The 12,375-nt window shown below is 38.3% G+C and overlaps 1 protein-coding gene across 1 annotated transcript in view; it reads left to right on the forward strand.

Annotated features, from left to right (window-relative positions):
• LOC128741779 (S phase cyclin A-associated protein in the endoplasmic reticulum) overlaps nt 1-9,786 on the forward strand; it is a 97,485-nt gene extending 87,699 nt beyond the window's left edge. Inside the window, exons 13-14 of the mRNA XM_053837813.1 lie at nt 3,869-4,021; nt 4,195-9,786. Of these exons, the coding sequence (XP_053693788.1) occupies nt 3,869-4,021; nt 4,195-4,269 (228 nt within the window). The 3' untranslated portion in view covers nt 4,270-9,786. The remainder of the gene's footprint in view (nt 1-3,868; nt 4,022-4,194) is intronic.
• Nucleotides 9,787-12,375: the final 2,589 nt, after the last annotated feature.

Below are 12,375 nucleotides of genomic sequence, written 5' to 3' on the forward strand. Positions count from 1 at the left end.
CGGGCCCCCTAAGCGAATAAATTACTAGCATAAAATGAGTACGAAAATTCGCCTTTTCTTGTTCCACACATGGAAAAGCGTTCATTTATCTACCACTAAAAATTATATAAAGAATTAATTAGTCTATTTTTCCGTGATTTTTCATCAATTTTCGAAACGTCTAAAAATTACTCGTTAACAACCAGGCAGAGTAAGAAGGACCACCAAAGGGGTAAGACGGACCATGGCGGAGTAAGGCGGATTGTGGCAGATTTGAAGGTTTCTGTGAGTTGTAAACACAATTTCAATATTATTAACTAAGTAAGAACAAGTTCTTAAGGGATTTTAGGTACATGCTAAAAGAAGGTATAGTTTAATTTAGAGACCTGCTAAAAGAAGGAATTTTACTACTAGTTCAATTTTGAAAATAAGAGTACCGTCATCCGGGGCGAGATTGTGCCAAAAAAGCATTTGTTTTTGTTCTTTAGCTTAGTATACACACAATTTAGAAACTAAATTAATTTCAAACCTGTTAATATATACTAAATTGTTCAATTAACAACAACCGTAGAGATGGTTTAGTTACAATGAAACCTAATTTTACTGGAAGTGCTTGAACTTTGGCACAATCTTACCCCTTCTAGGGGGTGACATTGTGCCAAAAAAAAGATTGAGCTAAAAACCTAAACAGTGAACATTAGCATGTTTATAAACAATATACATAAATATCAGTATAAAGTAGCTCGTATGGGGCCGTCCATGAACTAAGTGGGCTTTTAGGGGCAGGGAGTCGGCCAAAAACAACGCATCACACAAGAAGTGTGAACGAAAAATAACCCGGGGAGGTCTGAAATAACTAAAAATGAGTTCGTAGTCAATGAACAGCCTTTATATAGCCAGTAGCGTTTCTATGGTTAACAAAGGGCAAATATATGGAGGGCGTGTATCCTAAGGTGGCATACCTATTTGATCATTTAACAAAAGCAACCATTACTTCGTTCGAGAACCCGCGGCCGCGGAACATGTGGCCCATCCCACCCCCCTCTCCCTCCTTAAAACTTGCAGTTTATACACGGCATAATATATTCGTCGTATATTAGAGTGTTTATTCAAAGCATCTGAAATTTCCAGAGAAAAAGTAAAAATTAGTTTAAATTATTCAGCAGACATATGATGCTGTTTGCTCTAAAATGGATGATGCAATCTAATCTGTCAAAATATTGTGCCCAATAGTAAGAAATGTGAGTGTACTGGTGTATACTGACGTATTTTTGTTGTGTATGTGAAATCCACAAATAGGATCGATCATTATGGCTTGGCACAATCTCACCCCCATGAAGCTCGAAAAGTACAAAGTTTCGAAAAATATTATTTTCGTAATCAAAACTTATCCAACGCATATTAACCTTTCAATACATTGTAAATGATTAATTTATTTACCTTCAAAATAGCAAGTTGATGCGATTTCTTGTTTGGGTTGGTTTATGGCGGACATTTTTTACAAGCGTTATTTCCGAGTATTTTTGATCGCGAACTTTGAAGCCCTGTTTGGGCTAAATAGTTTGCTAATTTTATCTGTGTTCCACTCTAAGTTATGAATAAATATGTTATGTTCATCATCAGTTTGAATTTAGGTCACCAGTGTCTATAGATATAATAAATTTTCACAAGTAAACATTTTTGGTTTTTGGCCCAATCTCACCCCCGTGGCACAATCTCACCCCGGATGGCGGTAGACGTTATTTTACTCCACTGGTTTTTATTTACTCTTTTCTTGGCGTTATTTTGTTGATATGTCAGCAGGACTTTTACTCTTTGAATACACTTCACTTTATGTGAAGGCAAAGAAGGCAACACATTAAATGAGCCGTTAAGTGACTTGGGATCATCGAATTTTGATTCCGTTAGATCCAAATTTACATTGATTTTGTAATTTGAATGGCACTTGCTGGTTTCTTTTGACGTGGGAGGCTCTGTGTTAGACAGGATGATCTCAGATTCAGGAATAATTTTTATTGCAAGTGTACTCTATTTCGAAAAAGACACTGTCGTAAACGAAATGCGTATCTGTCAGAATAATAAAAAAGTTAGTCAAATTCAACAGGAAAAAAGTTGGTTTTTTCATTCAATATTTTTAAAATCTATTAAGACACTAAACAGAAGAACTTCAGGCAATTATAAGCACTATGACGTATGGCCCTTTTACCCCGTGAAAAATGACCTGTCTTACCCCTAGTTAACAATTTACATTATTTTGCTTTTATCTCTCAATCCGTACTATTTTATTTACCTTTTCCGCCACACACAGAACAAGAATTGCCCAATAGTCAGTGGTAAGAAAATCGACAAAATACAAAGCTTTTTTTTGCTTAAATAACCTTAAATTTGTTGCTGCTGAAATTATATCGCATGAAAACACTGCGAACGAAAAGCTTGTTTTGATTCTAGTTTTGACGTTGGATACGGCCGAGTGCCACAGGTTATCTCGAAAGTGTTTAGATAGTTTAATAAACAAAACATACTGGGGCATTTGTAGAAAATTTAAGGATTTCTTGGCGAAATCGATGAGGTCCCTCTTACCCCGCCGGGCCTTCTTACCCCTTATTACCCTACCTAACAAAGCCGGAATATCTCCAATCTGCTATAGATTTCGGACAAAAATATTCACAATTCTCGCGCTTCCTGTGAATCTCTGGTGTACTGCAGCCTGCCAACCGTATTTTGTCCTTTTACCCACGGTTAGACGCTGTTTTGCTATTTCCAATATCTGAAAGAGCACACAGTCTTCTGCAGGTCAGTACCATTGACAATCTTGAACAGTTTCACGTCGTCTGCAAAAAGCAATCGGCAATCCTCCGGGAGCAAAAATGAAACGTCGTCTATAAACAGCGTGAAGAGCAATGGTCCAAGATTACTGTCCTGTGGAACACCGGAGAGGTTCGTGAAATATGCACTGCTGGCTGCTGACTTCCTCCCAGTTGGTTTCGAGGTATGACGCTGGCCTAATAAGCCAGTCGTAATATGTTTGAATCTCGACTGGGAGAGGCTGTTAGAGTCAATAGGATCGTAGCAATTGGTGCCCTGCAATTGTCCTGCACTCTAACAGCTGGCTGCGAAGTCTGTCGTATGAAAACAGAAGGTCAAGTTTCGATAACGGAATGTAGCACCTAGGCTTTGCTTTCTTTGCTGACTTCCTATCTTTACATAGAGCACTCGATTTAAAAGATACGATCGAAGCCATTGTATTAGCGCAGAACAAACTCCAACCTTTTTCACTTTTTCTAGCAGATGCCATAACCTTCCAATCATGCGGAGCCTATATCGCTTATGTTTGGATCGTTCTATCGTGAATTTGAGGCATTCATTAATAATGGATAAGTCGTACAACTCTGGAACCGTTTGGCGAGGGTCCTTATCTATGTCGCCGCAAACTTTTTCAGTTGTGCATGACAAATCAAAGTTTCTACGTTTATAAATACTGTACAAACCAATCTCTCTACACGTTTGTTTAGCAAGACTCATCTCACCATAATCATTCACTAAAATATACGGTGACTCTCCGCGATAATTTTTATTTTGTTTAAAGTAGATATAATGTTTAATATTTCTTGCAAAAACAGTTTACTTATTAGGCACAAACCTCGACCTGTTTGACGACGAACAACAACCAAAAATGCTATGAACACAATAACGAAACCCCATAGTAGAAGACATGTGCCATGTCCATATAAAAATTTGATACCGGATATAAGTTAATTGGTATCAAGCTACTTGACTCCCAAATCTCGTATTGAAATCAGTCATCATTTTCTGGATCACTATTCTATTTTATATACCCTAATTCAGCTAAGTTTTAAACCCCCACTCTTCTATGATTGCATCTTTGCAGGATCGGCTTACTTCAGATCAGTCGTCAGTGATAATCAAGAGTTTGACCAAGTTACCGAAGAAATTCGACATGGTCATCTACCCAACACTAGTCACCGTCACCCACGAGAATCCTGATGCCAAAGCTGTGCTAAGTAAAGATTTCGACATTGCGGTAAGTTGGCCAGAAGAAGAAAAAAAGAATCATTTTGTTACTGCTTGTCTGTCGTTTTTATGACACTTGTCGCATCCGCAGACGGTGTTCGAAAAAGACCACAAATCTGCTAGAATGCTAATGAAGATCTTAATGTTAACTTCACCTGTCTGTTTTATCGTTTATTGTCGCAGTCGCTGGAGGAGTACAGCCGATCGGATCTGGCGAAAAAGAACCGAATCGTGTCCCTGCTGACCAAGACGGAATAGATTTCACCGGCCAGTATTCCGTACTCACTTCCTGATATGGTAAATAAACAATACCGAATGTTGAATGTTCTGCCCTTCCTACCGTTCGAGTCGAATTACGCTTAGGTCAACGCAGATCAACACCGAGGAGCCACCGTCTGTCATCGCTATTTGTCGAAAGCAATAAATAATGAGAACGAAGTGGAATCAATAAAACAGCGACATAAAAGCGCAGTGATTAACGTCAGTAACCCCTTGTTTTCCCTCGGCGTCTTCAGGGACTCGCGAACCAAGAAGGGGCCGATTGTATTGATCGAGTAATATAACGCTGCACAAAATTGATCACCGCCTCTAATGAGATGGGTTTCATGCAACGCAACGTGACGCTACGTGTGCCTCCTACTTCAGCTTGCCGCTGACAAACTAAACGTTCCACTACAGTGCACTGTTCGGGGAGTTATTTTTTTTTCTTGTACTGATTTTATTGTGTATGTGATACTAGGTAAAGGTGGATGTTTTGCACTCCTAATGTTTGTCGAGTGCACGATCTGTGAAATTTACACTTACCGCGCTGCATAATGTGTACAAACAGGCGGCTGGCTACAACGGTCTTAAGTATTGCGGTCGAAGGTTAAATGGTGTTTTCATATCAACACTATTTGTTCAATAATAAGATGCAAAGGCATGATAAACGAAAGATAAGTTTTCTATTTACAAAGCATACGTAGAATTGAAATACTACATATTTTGTCATATTCATAAGCTGCTTGTACCCAATGGTAGGTTTTTTTTTCCATTTTCTGCTTTCAAATATGTTAGGTAACAGGCTATAAAAGAGGTAGCGATGAAAAATTTCTATTCTGACATCTGACGGAAGTGTAATTTAGAAAGTTGTATTTGATTTGTGGTTCGATGGACTGAGTACAGATGGAAAGCATAGAATTTTTCGCAAGCTTGAGCAAGCATTAGCGGCAGGAAATGCAATTTTTTCACCTTTTAGTGCCAGTCACAAAATTCACTCATACTACGCGGGTTAATGTAGTCATATATAGTCATCACTTGGTTTGAGACTATTCGATTTGTTGAAAAAGATTGCGGTCAAACCTGTGAATCAGATAGTGCGCAACAACTCCACAGAATTTTTCTTTCGTTTATTCATTATCTACTAAGACGCTCGGGAATATTTTTTTTATTATCTAAGTTCCCTGCTGAGAAGATTAAAAATAGCTGGAAACAGACGATTAGACAATTAGAAGGGTTAACCTTAACCGGCTATAAAAAAGGTTTTAATCAATTGAACTATCAAACAATCCTTACCAACACACACACACACAGGATTCCGGCTTTCAGAATCCTGAGAATTTCTATTTCATAATAAAGGAGATTCCCTTACCAAGTTGCAGGAATCCTGAGAATTCACCTGTTGGATTTTCATACAAGAATCCTGGTTTTATAAAGCATGGCATTCTGTACGAATTTTATTCAGAATCCCACCACACAATTCCAATGCGAGAAATCGTAGAGATTCAGCGCGAACCGTTTTGGTTCGTCCGGGGATGGAAACCTACCGTATCACGGTCGAGAATTCATGCCCAGATTCAGCCTTGGAAACTGGATTGATACTACAGCGATGGAACAAAGTTTTAGTGATTCTCTTGTCGAATACGGGTAAAGATTCTAATACCCTTTTTACACTTTTTACTTGCAATAGCGGGGTAACTTGGAACAACACTACATCGGTCGATTTTTTTGTATTTTATGACCTGTTACTTCAATTTTTTATTTATATCAATTACTGAAACTTGTTTATAAACAATTAAAGGCATAGCAACTGCAATGTTGATTTTTTCATATTTCGCTGATTTTTGATTTACCGCCCAGTTAGCTTCGAGATACGATGCTGGTCTAACAAGCCAGTCGTCGTATGTTCGAATCTCGGCTACGCGGTGCTTGCTAGATAGAGTCAGCAGGATCGTTGAGCTGGCCCTGTAATTTTCCTGTACTGTAGTCTGTCGATAAAGAAGGGTAATATCTAAAGACTGTATAAACCCTTAGCTTTGCTTGACTTTTCTGACTTTTGAAAAATCTTTGAACATTTATTGTGATTTTTTCGTCTGGAAAATGTTCGTTTCGTCCACAATTGGTCAAAAAACTATAACATAACTTCTTTATAGTCAAGTATACTGCAAGGAAACAAAGTAATTCATGACGGTGATTATTTTTATGTATCCTGCTTGTTACCACATTATTTCGAAGACATGTACTTAGCCGGGGTCACTTGCAACAATTAGCAGACATAAAAAACTTCTTTCCGTTAATTTTACGAGACTAGCTATTGTTTCTTTTTGCACCTAGCAATACAGAATGCACAGCTGAAAAGTATAAGATGACTCCGCGAGTCGAAAATTTGTCCATTTTTCTCGGGAAACACGCAATGGGCGCGGAGAGGCTAGAAAGAAAAAAATTACAAGAAATCGCCCCACAATATCACCTGTATCTAGCAACAGTAACATATTCCGGGAATAAAGATTGCTTCAGACAGTATTGGAACAAAAACAATTGCGTGTATTTAACAAATAAATTTTTTGTGCAACGTACAACATTTTGTAAGAGTTAGAAGTGTCTTGTCCGCGATTGTGTCTAGTGATGCGTGTATTTCAGTTATTTATTTTTGAATTCAAGATTTTCTTACACTAATGTAGCATTTTCTACATACTTTTAAGAAAAAATACGGATAAAACTATTCGTCACGGTTTCGAAGGAATTCTCAAACTTTTCTTGTAATATGGCTCATTAGGCGGCGCACACTTTCTTCGTTCATCGTTTTGGCTATCTTATTCCACCAGGCCTTCATCTGGTTGATATCTTTGACAACTTTTCCCTTTGCTTTGAGTCTCCTTTTCGTGATTGCCCAGTATTCCTCAATAGAGCAGAACTGGGAGCAGTTGGGTGAGTTAAGGTCTTTCGGAACAAACTGGACCCCTGTCTCTGCATACCATTCTTAAACGACTTTGCTGTAATGACAGCTTGCCAAATCTGGCCAAAACATCATGGGATGGTGGTGGGATCGAATGTACGGCAAAATTCGTTTTTGGAGACACTCGTTTTGGTACGACGTCATTGTCTTATTTGTAACGAAAACTTTCGTTTTTCTGCCACAGCTGCAAATGCCCTACCAAATCAGAAATTTTCGTGCAAATTTGTCGGTAAAAACAAATTTAAATTTGCTTGGAACATCCCCCGAGCCGTTGCCAAGTAAAATTTTTGACCTGGCATTTGCCCGAAGTCAGCTTTGACATAGGTTTCATCGTGCATCAGAAGACACCCGTCGAATTTAGTTAGCACCCGCTCGTCTAGTTTTCGAGCAGGGTTTTTGGCCACACTATTCTGTTTTATGGTTCGGTTTGGCTATTTGCTAGCTCGATACGACTTGATTCCTTCCCGGAGTCGAATTCTCCTCACGGTACTATACTATGGGCAGCACCGAATTTTCTGGCCACGGTCCGACAGATTGGGATTCCTCTTGATGGTCTTCAAATTCTTACCACGCAGCTTCCGATCGACAGTTCCACTCCGATGATTAGCTTGAGGCTTCCGAATCGTCGTCAATGTTTCCTAATATTGTTTGATAACGCGCCAAACGGTATTTCTGGGCAATTTCAACTGTTTAGCTAGTTTAGATGCAGACCACAATGGATTATCCAAATAACTGTGCACAATTTTTCCCTTCTTTTGGAAGCCGTTTTGTTGTTTGTTTACAAAATGCAGTTGTTTTGCGGAATGTCAAAAGTACATAGGTGGAGCTAGAGAAAATTTCCGATCAGTGGTCGCCAAGAACTTCCAAATCCGTCCACCAAGAGCGCCACAATATGAGCAAAAGTTTGTTCCAATTCTAAATGAAGCAAGCTTTATTTATATATTACGTAATAAGAGATCAACAATTTTTTATACCCCTGCTCCCCTTTCCTACTTACTTCAGTGACAACGGTCCGTTATCGATTCTCGATTATCGATCCTATGCCGAATTATGGTCTTCTATTTAGTACTGTCGGTCCTGGGCTGCCGTTCTCCAGTCTCCTCGAACGTCAGTTGAACGTGCATCATCCTCAAACTACAAATTACGGTACTTCAGCTGGTTATGAATCCGTAAAAAGCCCGATTCGCAGCTGCAATTCGTCGTTTCACTTCTCGGTTTACATCGTTGTCACATGTTCACAGATCAAATAAATATGTCACGAACGTACCAAAGTGTATGAATTCCTCCAATACTACAAATTGTCCCCCATCCAGCTCCATCTCGGCATCAGCACCATTTAGTCACCCACGTTCTCTGTCAGCAGCCGTGTACTTCGTTTTGGTGGGCTTAAAAAATGTAAAAGTTCTAATCTCGCTGCTTCCCATTTAAAAGGCTCAAAAGCATCTTCCACTGCTCTACGGTTGATTGATCTGCAATACTAAGAAGCATGTAAAATTTTCTGATGATAGTTCCGTTCCTTTCCACGTTTGTTCCACGTTTGTATTGCACTTTCCAAGGCAATATGGAATAGCAGGTTAGAGAGTGCATCTCCTTGCCTTGCCCAATTCATCCAACGTCACCAAAGCATTCTGACGCATGAATTTGATCTATCCATTGACGCACGAATCAGCGTAACTAATTTCGTCGGAAACCTATGTTCTGGCATTATCTGCCACAGTTTATTCTGGTTTGACTGAATCGTACGCCGCCTTAAAGTCCACAAACAGGTGAGGAACCTGCAAATTGTACTCCCTGAACTTGTCAAGTAACTGCCGTAGGGTAAACATTTGATCCGTCGTGCAGCGAACCTCAGGAAAACCAGCTTGCTACTCGCTTGTTGTCTACAGAACAGGAAACGGAAAAGCATTTTATAGGCAGAATTGAATAATGTAATGCATCGATAGTTTTTACACTCGAGTCGATGTGCTTTATTAAAAATAGGACAAATTAGGCCTTCCAACCAAACTTCCGGCATTTGTTCTTCCTCCCAGATTGTGACAATGATCCGGTGGATTGCCTTTGTACAACCGCTCGCTCCCCGCTTTTAGCAAGTTAGCCAGGATACTGTCCTTTTCAATAGCCTTACCGTTTTTCTGCTTACTGATTGCCTTCTTAATCTCCTCCTGTACTGGTGGCTCCACAGCTTGACCCTCGGTCATAATTCTTATCCCGTTCCTGCTGATCTCCGTGTTTATCGATCAGCGGTTAACCCGACCTTCGGGTATAGAGGAACGGTACACATTCTTAATAAGCGTTACTTCAAAGGCTCTCCCTTACCTTATTTTCTGCTCTTTCTCATTCACGCCTTGTCGCATTCTGTTTGGGTACTATAATGGGGATGGAAATTTTTGGACATTTTGGAGGGTCCCATAACTTCGTGGAATTTTGTATACGGACAGAGTTGATAGGCTGATGAACCAAAACAAAATTTTTAAAAAATTATAAAATTCTTTTTCGTGCTTTTGAAAATTTAGTTGAAAACATTTTCTCATTTTCTCCATGATTTCTCAATTTCCGAACGAGTGAAGAAAATCCAAGTAACAGTTCTAAAGTTTTATTTATTTTTTTTAAAGGTTACGATATTAATCATTACCACTGGTTTTATCATGGTTTTATGCAATACCGAGATGATACAAGTCAAAAACTACTTATAACTAGCTATAAAACCATAATAAAACTGTTAATAAAGCAAATTTATTTAGGTTGCTTATAGTACCACATTAAAACTGGTTGGCTCCGACACATCTCTTATAAACATACTAGAAGTAGAGCGTAGCAATACAATATGGCGCACCAATCAAAGCTGACTTATCAAACCGCAGATTGCCCATCAAATATAATAGGGGTATTCACGTAGCGCTTGCTATTTTGCGTAAACCGTGTATTCCGTGTATATACTGCCGCTATTCGCATGACAGTCCCAGTTTCTATAGAGATGGAACTGATATGTGAATAGTGGCAGTATAAATACGCAATACGTCGTATACGCAACGTAGCAAGCGTTACGTGAGTACCCCTAATTATTTAGTTGGAGAAATGAGCCGTCATTGATTCTGTAAATTTCAAAAGCAGTTTTTTGTTTGAAACAACAATTCTGTTCGTGAAAATATCTTCTCTGTGCTTAAATTGGCAAGAAGAATGCGATAAATATGTTTCTAAAAACAGAGCCCTGTCTTGGACCCAAAAACTGCTTCCGAAAGTGGGCTTTCCGACGAAAAGTTATTGACTACTCATTTCTTCTTAAACGACTGATTCTCAAAAATTGCAAAATTTTTATGGCTCATTAATTTTAACCGCTTATTCCAATATGCACGAAAAAATTTAATGCGCATATGCTGCACAGGTACGAAAACTGCTGAAAATGTATTATATTTCGTTTTTTTATAATGGTCGCTGTAAATCGCTGTAAATTCGATCAGGATAATATGACAGTAAAACTCTGCCTTTTCTGTTCACGGCTATATATTTTCAAGTTAATAAAGCTGTCTGCAATCTTTATGCTTAATAGTTTTGTCGACTAAAGCGAAAAGCTTTATTAGATTTAGGCGGTTTCTGTCAAGCAGACAAAAAAAAACTATAAGGTACACCGAAACTTATGACCTGACTCCTCAAGAGGTTCGCAGTTTGAGCCTATTGACCAAAAAATTAGTAGAGTAGGGCGGGGCATAAGTGCGATGCTTGAAGTTGTCATCAATTTTCGTGAGGTATAAAGAAGGACAACAACATAATATATTTTATAGTGATGCAGTAACTCAATGTCTTCATATTCAACTATAAATCATCTGCGGTAATAGTGTTTTGCAAAATAAATTCTTCTTTCTTCTGATCAAGTGCAGATTCGCGCTTTTACCCCACTAGCGGGGCAAAAGTGCGAATACCGCGGGGCAAAAGTTCGAAGTTAGAATCCATGAAATTAGCCCAGCAGTAGCTAACAAAACCATATTATCTTCAATCTGCGTTATGTTTCGGTAAGGAATATTCTGAATTTGCACCTTTTCTATTGTGCGCTGGTGTATTGCAGCCTCCGTTAGATCGAAACTTTTCCAAACGTTTGTTTTTTGTTTCATCAGCGGAAACACATTGTTTTTCTTCGGCCAACATCTGTAGAGCACACAGTTTTCTGCAGATCTTTCATTTCTAGTATCTGTAATATAGTGCCTAAAACTTTACATAATTAGCTAAATCGAACTTTTACCCCGCAAGGCGCTTGACGGGTTTAGATTAAATTGCGGAAAAGCGAAATATATTTTGTAAATTATTTTCGCCGTATTTTCAAAACAGATATGTGTGTGATGTAAAACGCTGCTACAAATTTTCAATAAGTAATATCCTCCTGTTGATATCGTATTTGCCATATAACGAAAAATTACATTAAAACCGCCCTAAAATAACATTTGAACATAACTCAGTAACAATGCTTCGTAAGCAACCAAAGTTTTCGTTAGATTCAAGCTGTCAAAGTTGTCACTCATCCATGCCAATGTAGAAAATTTACTCGGAATCTGCACCGATAAATTATTGAATCGCACTCTTACCCGCATCGCACTTTTACCCCTCCTTACTCTATTTCCTGATTTTGTCTTTAGCAAAGATAAACGTTGTTGGCAATATAAAATGGCTTACCTGCTTAAAAAATGGTAAAATGATGTTCCAATGTTTTTCCATGGCAAAAAAAAATTGTGTCAATCAAATATTTTCCCTAAAAAAACCATTAAAAATATCTTTTATTTCCTACCAAAACCATTAAAATCAGTTCAAAAATTTTCAGAAAAAAAGTGTCTCAATGCATAAATTATAGTTTGTGAGACCACCCTAACTAAGAAGAGTGCAACCTAATGGCCAATGAAAAAATATGAGGCCAATATTTTCCAATAAGAAACAAATACATAAGCTGTGAACCAAATCAAAATTTCAATACATCTTCTTTTCGGGGATTTCTTAGCTTGGTGAAAAGTAAGTGTTGCTACTATGCTCTTTTCCCGTTATGTTTTGTCCCTCTCTAAAGGTGCTATAAAATACCTTTATTTCATTTACTTTCTTCAACCATCCTTTTCGTCTACTGGAATAAAATTACTAAAGAAGTTTATTAATTTCTCTAAGGTCTACAGCAA

This window comes from Sabethes cyaneus, chromosome 3, assembly GCF_943734655.1.
Source record: "Sabethes cyaneus chromosome 3, idSabCyanKW18_F2, whole genome shotgun sequence".
In the NCBI taxonomy this organism is placed as follows: Eukaryota; Metazoa; Arthropoda; class Insecta; order Diptera; family Culicidae; genus Sabethes; species Sabethes cyaneus.